Source organism: Callorhinus ursinus, unplaced genomic scaffold, assembly GCF_003265705.2.
Source record: "Callorhinus ursinus isolate GAN/ISIS: 27379988/994484 unplaced genomic scaffold, GSC_fseal_2.0 scaffold3, whole genome shotgun sequence".
Taxonomy (NCBI): Eukaryota; Metazoa; Chordata; class Mammalia; order Carnivora; family Otariidae; genus Callorhinus; species Callorhinus ursinus.
Genome location: NW_027397065.1, coordinates 23,792,439 through 23,805,676, shown reverse-complemented (window position 1 = coordinate 23,805,676; position 13,238 = coordinate 23,792,439). Strand labels below are relative to the sequence as shown.

At 32.6% G+C, this 13,238-nt stretch overlaps 1 protein-coding gene across 6 annotated transcripts in view; it reads right to left on the bottom strand.

Moving 5' to 3' along the window:
• The window catches only part of FER (FER tyrosine kinase), a 457,408-nt gene that overhangs the window by 349,233 nt on the left and 94,937 nt on the right, over window positions 1–13,238 (bottom strand). For 5 of the 6 annotated variants that reach the window (XM_073888931.1, XM_025866872.2, XM_073888926.1 and 2 more), the window contains one exon: window positions 7,569–7,668. The exons of the other annotated variant lie outside the window; for it this stretch is intronic. In XM_073888931.1, coding sequence (XP_073745032.1) covers window positions 7,569–7,668 — 100 coding nt within the window. The remainder of the gene's footprint in view (window positions 1–7,568; window positions 7,669–13,238) is intronic. 6 annotated transcript variants of the gene reach the window in all.

Sequence of the window (13,238 nt, the reverse complement as noted above, 5' to 3'; positions counted from 1 at the left end):
GACTTTGGAAAAAAAATGCTACATGGCATATGGACAAAGGAACTGCATGTAGGTATATAGGTAAAGATTATGCATATTTTTTACAACATAAATAAGTGGAAGATTATAGCGAAATAAAAAAATCTGGGAATGAATAAAGTCATACAACTCTCAGAACAAATGAAAAAAGATGATGAAGTCCACTAAGACGCTAACCTTAGGTTAAAGTGTTAAGTAGATATCTTTTAAGAAAAGACCCAAATCACAATTATTCAGGCATAATCTGCAATGCCTAAAATGAAAACTATGTTGCATGGGATTAAAGGCAGATTAGACATTGTAGAAAGAAAGATTAGTAAACCTGTAAATATAGCCATTGAAATTAATCAAAATGAAACAGAAAGAGGGATGCCTGGGTGGCTCAGTTGGTTAAAAGTCTGACTCTTGATTTTGACTCAGGTCATGATCTCAGAGTCCTGGGATGAAGCTCTGCCTCCAGCTCCATGCTCTGCATGGAGTCTACTTGAGATTCTCGCTCTCTCCCTCCCTCTCCCATTGCCCCTCCCCCTGCATTCATGCACTCTCTCTCTTTTTCAAAATAAATAAATAAATGTTTAAAAAGAAAGAAAGAGAGAAAATAAGATGGAGGGAAATAATGAGAAATATCAATTGGCTGTGAGACAACTACAAGCAACCTAGTATATATGTAACAGGAGTCTCTAACAGAGAGAACAGAGATGGGGAGACAGAAAATATATGTGAAGAAGTAATGGATAAAAGTTTTCCAAATATGATGAACACAATAAGGTCTCAGATACAAGTGGCTCAAAAACCATAAACACAAGGGAAAAAAAAAAAACTACAGCAATATACATCATGATCAAATTGCTTAAAACCAATGATAAAAAGAAAATTCCAAAAGCTACCAAAAGAAAATAAAATGCACAGAGCACAAAGATAAAGATTAGAGCAGATTTCTCCATAACATGATACTAGAACAACATCTTTAAAGATCTGAAGATGAAAAAAATGCCAAAATAGAATTCTATACCCAATAAAGATATATTTCAAAAACAAAGGTGAAATAAAAACTTTTTCAAGCATGCCAAAACTCAAAGAATTTATTACCTACAGACTTATAAGAAACATTAAAGTAAATCATTCAGGCAAAAATAAAATGATACCAGATGGAATACAAAATGCTAGAAAAGACAGCTACATAGATAAATATATGAGATGTTCTATTGTAATTTTAAAAATAACTGACTAAACAAACACAAAAATATTAACAAGGTAGGGTGGACTTTACAAACATATGCAAAAGTAAAATATATTGCAATAATAGCACACAGACCAGAAGACTATACCATTGTAAGAGTCTCATGTTAAAAGCAAAGCATTATACAACATATGTTAAGAAAAAAGAAAACGAAGAAGATAGCAGGAGGAGAAGAATGAAGGGGAGTAAGTCAGAGGGGGAGACGAACCATGAGAGATGATGGACTCTGAAAAACAAACTGAGGGTTCTAGAGGGGAGGAGGGTGGGGGGATGGGTTAGCCTGGTGATGGGTATTAAAGAGGGCACGTTCTGCATGGAGCACTGGGTGTTATGCACAAACAATGAATCATGGAACACTACATCAAAAACTAATGATGTAATATATGGTGATTAACATAACAATAAAAAATTTTTAAAAAAGCAAAGCATTATAATAGCACCTGAAGATAAACTATGGTAAATTAAAGATAATATAACAAAACAAAAAGTTATAGGTAGTAAGACAACAAAAGGGATAAAAAGGAATCTTAAGAAAATGTTTCAATTCATCCAAAAGAAGGCAGATAAAATGAAAAGGAGAATAAAGAATACGTGGAACAAAGAGAAAACAAACTGCAAGATGACAGATTTAAACCTAACATTATCAAAAGTCACATTAAATATAGTCTAATTATCTCCATTAAAAGGTAGAGGTTAACAAGATAAAAAAGCATGACCTAACTATATGGTGATTACAAGAAATGTAATTCAAAAATAAAGACTAAAACATTAAAGAATGAAAAAAAAAAGATATACCATGTAAACACTAATCAAAGTAATGCTGGAATGGCTATATTAAAATCAGGTAGAATAGATAACACAACAAAGAATACTACCAGGGATAATAAAGGTCATTTTATAATGATAAAGGGGTCAAGTCATCAAGGGATATAATAATCATAACTGCTATTCACCTAGTAACAGATTTTCAAAATACATGAAGAAAAATATTGACAAATACAAAAAGAAATAGATTAATCCACAACTACAGTGGGAGATTTCATTTGCCCTCACTCAATCATTAATATAACAAGTAAACAGAAAAATCAGTAAGAACATAAAAAAATCAAAAAACACAATTAGCTTACTGGACCAAAAGCTGACAGTATAGACCACTCCAACCAAAAGCAGGAGAATACACATTCTTATCAGGTGCATATGAAACATTTATCAAAACAGACCATACTGTGGGCCAAATAACATATACACATAAATTTAAAGAAATGAAGTCATAAATATCCTCAGATCAAAATGGAATTAAATTACAAATAAAAAATATAACTATCTCTAGAAAAATGCCAGAAGTTTAAAAAACTAACCCACACACTTTTAAATAACCTATAGATCAAAGGAAAAACAAAAGGGAAATTAGAAAGTATTTTTAATTGAATGAAAATGAAGATGGTGTATGAAAATTTTTGGAATGTGGCTAAAACAGTACTTAGGGAAATTTATAACACAAAATTCCTGTAGAAAAATAACAGTTCTCAAATCAATTATTTTAGCTTCCATATTAAGAACATTTACTTTTTTTTAATGGTGGAAACTAAGCCTAAAACAAGCAGAAGGAAAGAAATAATAAAGATTAGAGCATAAGCCAATTAAATAGAAAGCAGAAAAATAGGGAAAAAAACAATAAAGCCAAAAGCTGATCTTTGAGAAAATTAATAAAATTGATAAACCTCTAGCCAGGATGATTAGAAACAAAGAGAAAAGACATTAAAATACAGGTATCAAGAATGGGAAAGAGAAACAATGAATCATGGAACACTACATCAAGAACTAATGATGTAATGTATGGTGATTAACATAACAATAAAAAATTTTTAAAAAAATAAATGGAAGAAAATGTCAAAAAAAAGAAAAAGAATGGGAAAGAGAAAGTCACCACAGATTTTACAAATTAAAAAGGTGAATAAGGAAATATTATAAACGATTTAATAGCAAAAAATTCAACAACTTAGGTGAAATGGACATTTCCCTGAAGGATACAACCCATTAAAACTCAAAAAGAAAAAGATAAACTAAAGAGTTTACATCAATTCAAAAACTTGAGTTTATAGTTTAAAAATCTTTGCCAAAAAGTAAAAAATAAAAACAAACAAACCCAGATGCCTCACAAGTGAATTCTACCAATATTTAAGAAATATTACCAGTTGAACAAAAATCTTTCTTGTTGAACAGGAAGAAACCATCTACAGAATAGCATTATCTTTAAAATAAAATGAGATAAAAATACAAGAAACAAAGATATAGATAAAAATTATGAAAAAAAAACGTAGTCAACCATATTCAACAATATAAAAAAATGATAGTGCATCACAACCAAGGAGTTTATCCCAAGAATGTAAGATGGTATAATACTTAAAACGTGAAAATCAATCAAAGTAATTCATATCAAACAAAAAGAAGAAAAAATATTTATCTCAATAGATATAAAGAAAGCATTTGACAAAATCCAACATCTACTCTAAAACAGGAATAGAAAGGAACTTCAACCTGATAAAAACTTTGAAACTATAGCTAATTTAATACTTAATTTTTACTTTTCCCCTAAGTTCAGGAACAAGACAATTATCTTTGCTCTTTCTACCTCTATTCAACATTATACTGGAGGTTCTAGCTAGGGCAATTAGGCAAGAAAAAGCTATCCAGATTGGAAAGGGAAAGTTAAACTTTCTTTATTCATAGACAACATGATCGTGCAGGAGTTCCTTTGTGAGGTCATTTACTTTTTATATGGATAAATGTGATAGAAAATTTTGCCAACATTTATAGGCATTATGTCAAAACCTTAGTTCAGATACAAGCTTTATAGATTCACAAAATTGTTTTATGGCTAAACCTAAACAGGTATTCAACCAACTTGTATATTCAGAACTTAATCTGCAATAGAAAAGTAAAACCTGTGTATTTTATATTCAAGAACTCATTATTCTATGCTGCTATCAAGAAACACTCTGAATTATTAACCTCAGTTGAATAGGGCTAACTAAAATTATTTTGGTTGTTCACAGTTTACATGTTATAAATAATAATCAATAGATTAATGTTCAAATTAGTCCAAGTCAATTTAAGACAAATATTTGCTTTCTCAGCTCAGCACAGAGCAAAACAAGTTTAATACTTAAGATATATTACCAAAAAATTAATTAAAATGCTACATTCATGTTGCAAATTACTGTTATATTTTACATTAGACAACATAAACTAATGTTCCTTTGGATAAAAACTTTAATATTCAAAATTTAAAGTATTTTGTGTAATCCACACAGCAGGGGTCAGGAATTTGGAATTTAAGCATTAACCCAGCCCTCCTCTTGATCGGCTGTAAGTGCTAAACCTCCAGTTGCAGTAACTGAGTCTTTAACTCCCAACCCATTCTCAAATCCAGAATTTAACCCTTGCTACAGGAATTATTTTCAGGCCTTGTTTCCCCGCAAAGCCTTATCTCCCCTAAAGCCTTGTCTTCTCTAACTGGAAGCTGTATGTCAGACTTGGGTCTTAAGAACTTCTAATATCCATGGTTGCTAGAACCACAGCCAGGGTATTCACTGTCAGTGCCCAGCAATCCCTAGAGACCATGCCAGAACTACCCTGGTCTGGCCTATACAGATGAACTAAGGTTCTGACATAAAGTCTGCAAATGTTGGAAATTTTACTATCCTTACAGAGTAAATTACTTCACAATAGAAACCCTATTTCCACATTAAACATAAAAAGTGGTTTGATAACAGAAACAAAGTGTTCAAAAATACAATTTTATACTTTTTCACAAAACATGATAGTTTTGATTATAAAAAGATAAATTTACATGTGTCAAGTATTGAACACAATCATATAAGAACTTATTTTAAAAATACGTACTCTATAGGTTATAAACTGACTTAATGACACCAATCAAATTTTTGAAAATAGGAAAATATTATCACTAATTCTCCTTTTAGAAGGAGAAATGTAAATAAATTCATGAGATTCAGCCAAATAATAACACTTCTTGGGACCAATTAAAACTACAATCTTCAGGGGCGCCTGGGTGGCTCAGTTGTTAAGCGTCTGCCTTCGGCTCGGGTCATGATCCCAGGCTCCTGGGATCGAGCCCCACATCGAGCCCCACGTCGAGCCCCACATCAAGCCCCACATTGGGCTCCCTGCTCTGTAGGAAGCCTACTTCTCCCTCTCCCACTCCCCCTGTTGTGTACCCTCTCCAGCTATGTCTCTCTCTGTCAAATAAATAAATAAAATCTTAAAAAAAAAAAAAACTAGAATCTTCAAATTTTCTAGCTGCCTTCCAATACTATTAATACAACACTAAATGGTATTTTATCTAGATTAAAAGTAATAAAAAAAAATAAAGAACTATTATCTGTGAAAAATATTTGATAATATAAGCACTATGTACAAGAACTATTTAAAATTTTATTACATCAGAATTAGATTTCATTTATTAAAGCAAAATAAACTATATCACTAAAAAATGGATATCAAAGACTAGGGAGTAAATATCTATTTCTTTTTTTTTTAACTAATCATTCTCCAACAGATACAGACCTAGAGTGAAATACTTAGCATACCTGAATTACAATACAGTTGGATTAAGTCATCACTTGCTCTGGGTGAATTTAAATAGGGATATTTTTAATACAGGGCAATAATTTGAGACTGCTACCCATGCATTAAATAACAGACTTTATAAAAATTAACTATTTTGACAGATTAAGTAGTAATGCTTAACATGCAAAACTACTTCTAAACTACTCTTTAAGCAAGGGACCGCTTGTACATAAACTGAATTTTGAAAGAGGTTAAGACTTGCAGTTCATAAATAAGAATATCAACTAGAAATGGGTAAGCTCCTTGAATGCCTAGGAAATACTTCTTGAATTTCAATAACTTAAAGATAGCAAATGCTCAGTAAATATTTCTCGATTATCTAAAGCTCTCTTTAAAATAATAAAGGAATTAAAATTAGATCTATGAAATAGAGTGTTGGAACTCACATCCAATACTATCTGACTCCAAAGTATGTGTGTATGTATATATATATATATGATCTTTATACAATGCCATTTTTTTGTTTTACCACTTAAATAATTTAAGATAATTGAATTACAAAAGTATTTTAAAAGATATGTTTATATTAATAAAGAGATCATGATCTCAAAATACTGGTTGAGGTACATGAAAAAAAAGCAGAAATAAGAAAACTTTAAACACAGCTTCATCTTCCCTAAAAAAAGTAGTAGAAACACTGCAAAAAGCAGAAACATGAGGTAAATGTGTAAGGGGTGGGGACAGGAACAGAGGGAAACAAAGTGTTGGCAGGAAAATGGGGAGCAGAGAGAAAGCAAGAGAAAAGGGAAGGATAGAGAGAAGGAAAGGGAGGAAGCAAGCAGAGAGCAGCCAGAGGAGGAAGAGGGGGGAGACAAAGGAAAGAAGTAAGAAAGGGAAGGAGGGAGAAATGCATCCAAATCAGGATCTCTTTTAGTCTACTGGGATTAACAACAAAAACATAGTATTTTCATTGTACAAGATATATTCAAATATAGAGCTATTTATTTCATTTACCTCAGGAAAATAAGAATATATACACAACAAGTAGAAGACCAAGAGAAAATATGTTGAGAAAAAGAAGACGGAGCTGCTAAATAAAGCTTATATTTAGACAGGAAGAATTTTTTTTTAAAACCTCCAACTTATACAATTAAAAAAATTTAAATATGAAGACTGTTTACTCACATTTAAAAACTCATAACCATAAACACTTGTTTAAAATATAAATAATGTTTCTCTTTCTATTTACTTCCATTTATGAAAATGTTAGGACAATATAGGCACAGAAAATTAAGCTATGAAAGCAAAATAATGCTATAAAATAACCTTGTCTTTTAGTGGCTTTTAAATACCACAGGTAAAAAGAGGACTAAAAAAGGTGTCTAAACAAACACAACCCTATTTTTCTTATTCAGTATTCAGTATTAAATAAGTAAATCTGATGCTGGAGAGAAAATTTTAAACATTCTTTGCATTCTATTACCAGTGCAATGTAATTCCATTTAGTATGAACTACTCAAAAATATTTTACATCATTTTAAAAGAACAAAAAATAAAAAGACGTATTAAATAGTGTGACAATTAGTCTATTTTGGCATATTTTGATATTTTTAAAATGTGAATTGGTCTAAGTGGAATCATTCTGCTACTCATAAAGACAACCTTCAAATGATGAGAATAAAAATCACTAAAATAATTTTCCATAACTTTTCCATACCTTTAGCTAAAGCTTCTTTATATTTCTCTTTGGCAGAATTCATTTCTTTTATTAACTGTCTATAGCTGGATTTTAATTTCTCTAATTCTGTCTTTGTAACCTGTCAAAAAAAAAAAAAGAACAAATTTTAAATTACTCCCTTAACCCCTGGCAACCACTGATCTTTCTACTGTCTCCATAGTTTGTATTATCCAGAATATCATATAGTTAGAATCATGTAGTATGTAAATTTTTAGATTGGCTTCTTTCACTTAGTAATATGCATGTAAGTTTCCTCTGGGTCTTTTTGTGGCTTGAGAGCTCATTTCTTTGAGCATTAAATAATATTCCATATTCAATATTCTGTTGACAAGTCTGGGGCTTTTGCCTCTTCATATAAACTTTAGAATCAGTTTTTCAATATCCACAAAATAACTTATTGGGGACTTTGATTGGGATTGTGTTAAATCTAAAGAGCAAGCTGGGAACAACTGACATCTTGATAATATTGAGTCTTCTCATCAACAATCATGGGATATGTCTCCCAATTATTTCTTCTATGAATTCTCTCATTGGAATTCAGTTGTTCTCCTATAGATCTTGTATATATGTTGTTAGATTTATACCTAAGTATTTCATTTTTGAAGGTGCTAATGAAAATGGTATTGTGCTTTTAACTTCATATTCCACTTGTTTATTGTTGATGTATAGGAGTCACTGACTTTTGTATGGTAACATCATATCCTGTAACCTTGCTATAATCACTTACTAATTCCCAGTTTTTTTGTTGATTTTCTTGGATTTTCTACATAAACAGTCATGTCATCTGTAAACAAAGAGATTTATTTCATTGTTCCCAGTCTGTATATATTTCTTTTTCTTGTCTTATTGCATTGGCTAAGGCTTCCAGTATGATGTTAACAAGCAACAGTAAGAGGAAACATCCTTGACTTGCTTCTGATCTTACTGGGAAAGTTTCAAGTTTCTTACCATTACTTATGATGTTAGCTGTACGTTTTCTGTAGATATTCTTTACCAAGTTGAGGAAGGTTTCCTCTTTTCCTAGTTTACTTAGAGTTTTTATCATGAATGTGTACTGATTTTGTAAAATTTTGTCAAGTGATTTTTCTGCATGTCAAGTGATTTTTCTGCATCTATTTGCATGCTCATGGGATTTTTCTTTTTCAATCTGTTCATGTGATGGACTGCATTAACTGATTTTCAAATGTTGTACCAGCGGATTTTTGCATCTATGCTCATGAGAGATACTGTAGTTTTCTTTTCTTCTAATATCTTTGTCTGGTTTGGTAATGGTGGTCTCTTGGATTAGTTAGGAAGTATCCCTCAGTTTCTTTTTTTTTTTTTTTAAAGATTTATTTATTTATTTGAGAGAGCGAGAATGAGAGAGAGAGAGTACATGAGAGGGGGGAGGGTCAGAGGGAGAAGCAGGCTCCTTGCTGAGAAGGGAGCCTGATGTGGGACTCAATTCTGGGACTCCGGGATCATGACCTGAGTCGAAGGCAGTCGCTTAACCAACTGAGCCACCCAGGCGCCCCCTCAGTTTCTTTTTCTGAAAGAGATCGTAGAGAATTGGTATGATTCTTTCCTTAAATATTTGATAAAATTCACTATCTGAGCCTAGTTCTTTCTGTTTTGGAAGGTTATTAGTTACTGATTCAATAACTTTAATAGATATATGCCTATTCAAATCGTCTATCTCTTCTTGTGTGAGTTTTAAGCAGACTGTGTCTTCCACAGAACTGCCAAATTTCTTGTATGAAATCAAATTTGTGGGCATAGAGTTGTTCACAGTATTCCTTCATTACCCTTTTAATATGGACTATGTAGTTGATGTCCCCTCTTTCACTCCTGATATTAGTAATTTGTACCCACATTGTTTTTATTAGTTAACCTGGCTACAAACTTAATGATTTTACTGATATTTTCAAAGAACCAGCTTTTGGTTTTGTTGATTTTCCTATTGGTTTTATGTTTTCACTTTAACTAATTTCCACTTTAGTTTGTATCATTTGTTTTCTTCTGCTTATTTTGGATTCAATTTGCTCTTTCTTTTTTTTCTAATGCCCTAAGGTAGAAGTTTAGAGGATTGATTTTAGATCTTTTTTCTTTCCTAACATACATTCATGCTATAAATTTTCATCTAAGCACTGCTTTTGCAACCTACAAATTTTGATGGGTTTTATTTTCATTTTCATTTAGTTCAAAATATTTTTTAATTTCTCTTGAGATTTCTTCTTTGATCCATGTGCCATTTAGAAGTATTTTGTTTAATCTTTTCCAAAGAAGACATTTAGATGGCCAACAGACATATGAAAAGATGCTCAACATCACTCATCATCAGGGAAATGAAAACCAAAACTACAATGAGGTATCACCTCCACCAGTCACAATCACTAAAAGTAACACAGGAAACAACAGATGCTGGCGAGGATGCAGAGAAAGAGGAACCCTCTTACACTGTTGGATGGAATGCAAATTGCTGCCGCTACTCTGGAAAACAGTATGGAGTTTTCTCAAAAAGTTGAAAACAGAAGTACACTATAATCCAGCTATCTTTCAATTACTAATTTCTATTTTAATTCCATTGTGGTCTCAGAGCAGACACTGAAAGATTTCTATTCTTCTAAATTTATTAAGGTATGATTTATGGTCTAGAATGTGGTCTATCTGTTGAATCCTCCATGTAAGCTTTAGAAGAATATGATTCTGCTGTTATTCAATGAAACAGTCTGTAAATGTTCACTGTATCTAATTGATTAATGGTACTATTAAGCTCACCTATGTCCTTACTGATTTTCTGCCTGCTGGGTTTGTTCATTTCTGATGGGGGGGTGTTAAGTCTCCAACTGTAATGGAGTATTCATCCATTTCTTCTTGCAATTTTATCAGTTTTTACAGCTCCTTCAGTATTTTGAACTTATGTTGTTGGGCATATACAAGTTAGGGATTGTTATGTCTTCTTGGAGAACTAACCCCTTTATCATTAATTCCCTACTTTATCCCCAATAAGTTTCCTTGCTTTGAAGACTGCTCTGTTTGAAACTAATATAGCCAATCCTACTTTCCTTTGATTAGGGTTAGCATAACATATCTTTCTCCATCCATTTACTATCAATCTGTATGTGTCTTAATATTTAAAATGGGTTTCTTGTAGACAACATATAGTTGGGTCTTGTTTGTAAATCCACTCTGACAATCTCTGTCCTTTAATTGACTCATTAGGCCACTAACTTTCAAAGAACTTATCTAAATACCTGGGTTAATGGCAATCATATTTGTTAGCTTCCTATTTGTTACCTTTGTTATTTATTCCCATTTTTGCCTTCCATTATTTTTCTATGGTTTTGATATTTTATACAATTCCATTCTCTCTCATTTCTTATATATCAGTTATATTTCTTTTTTAACTTTTTTTTAGTAGGTGCCCTGGAGTTCGCAATATGTATTTATAACTAATGCAAGTCTATTTTCAAAGAACACTATACCACTTCACAGGTAGTATGAGTACCTTACAATAACAATATAATCGTAATACCTCTTTTCTATCCCGTATATCATTGCTGTCATTCATTTCACTTATATATAAGCATATATAAACTTATATATGTATGTATACACACATACACACCCAAGATACATGACTGTACATAACTGAATTTTATTGTTGCTATTACTATTTTCAATAAACTGTTACCCGTTAGATCAAGAATGAGAAAAATAAGTTTTTATTTTATCTTCACATTCTTTCCCTAATGGTCTTTTATTTTTTTAAGATTTTATTTACTTGTCAGAGAGAGAGAAAGCACAAGAAGGGGGAGCAGCAGGCAGAGGGAGAGGGAGAAGCAGCCTCCCCACTGAGCAGGAAGCCCTATGTGGAGCTCGATCCCAGGACCCTGGGATCATGACCTGAGCCAAAGGCAGCCACTTAACCAACTGAGCCACCCAGGCGCCCCTCCCTAATGCTCTTTCTTTACATAGTTCTGAGTTTCTGACCTATATCATTTTCCTTCTCAATCCACTGGCTACAGGTTTCCTCAATTTTCATTTGTCTAAGAAAGTCTTTATTTCACTTTTGAAGGATAATTTCACAAGGTATAGAATTCTAGGATTGTGGGTTTTTTTCTCTTAACACTTAAATATTTCATTTGACTTCCTTCTTGCCTACTTAATTCCGAGGAGAAGTCAGATGTAATTCTTATATTTGTTCTTCTATAGGTAAGGTGCTTTTTTACTCAGGCTTCTTTCAGGATTTTTTTCTTTATTTTTGATTATTTGTAGTGTGAAATTGATATGCCTAAAGGTAGTTTTTTGGTCATTTATTCTGCTTGATGTTCTCTGAACTTCCTGGATCTGCTGTTTGGTGTCTGACATTAATTTAGGGAAATTCACAGTCATTATCATTTCAAATATCTCTTCTGTTCCTTTCTTTCTTCTCCTTCAGGTATTCCCATTATACATATGTTACACCTTTTGTAATTACCCCCACGGTTCTTGGTTAATTCTGTTCCATTTTTTTTAATCAGTCCTTATTCTCTGCTTTTCAGTTTTGTAGATTTCTAATGATTTTCAGAGATTCTTTCCTTAATTGTGCCCATTCTCTTATTAAGCCCATCAAAGTCATTCTTCACTTCTGTTACAGTATTTTTGCTCTCTAGAATGCTAGAATGCCTTTTGTTTCTTTCTTAGGATTTCCATCTTTATGCTTACATTACCCATCTGTTCTTTCATGCTTTTTACTTTACCCATTGGAGCCCTTAGCATATTATACATAGTTGTTATAAATTCCTGGTCTGATAATTCCAACATTCTTACTGTGTCTGGGTCTGATGCTTGTTCTCTCTCTTCCAATTGTGTATTTTTGCCTTTTGCTATCCCTTGTTATTTTTTCTTGATTGCTAGGCAGGATGTACCAGGTAAAAGAAACTGATTAAATAGGCCTCTACTAATATGGTGAGAAGCTGTCAGAAAAGGGGAAGCATTTTATACCCTATGTTTAGGTCTCAGTCTTTTACTAAGTCTGTGCCTCTGGCTATGAACTTCACATGTGCTATCCAGCTGAGTAGCCCACTCCCCACTCAGAGTGAGCAGGAGTTATGAATTTTCCTCCCCCCAGATTACTTAGGTTAAGGGTAAACAGTTTCTCCTGAGAGCAGACTTTATTAAGGACAGAATGCTTTGACATATATCAAAATGGTTCCTTTTCCCCTCCCCCTGCTGGAGCGTGAAATTTTTTTCCAATATTCACTGTGAAAACCTGGTAGAGGTCTGGGATGTAAAACTCACTGAAGTGCGGAGGCCTCTCAATAAGTGACTCCTCCTGGAGTTTTTAACAGTCAAAATTGTCCACACTGAGCATCCAGAACTTGTCAGTTACAGTTCAGGTGTTCCTATACACAGCACTGCTTCCCAAAGAGGTTTTTGCTCTGGTAAATTGTGATTCTCTGTATTCACTTGTCTGTCTCTCCAATTTTAGGGGGAGCCAATGGCTCTGTCACCTCACTTCTCTTAAGGATCTAAGAAGAGCTGTTGATTTTTCAATGTATTCAAATTTTAACTCTTTATTAGGATGGTGTGACAACGTCCAAACTTCTTACATGCCAGACTGGAAACTGGAATTCTTAACTTTTGAAGTTGCTAAAGAACCAATTCATTGTTCTCCAAACTGGTTAA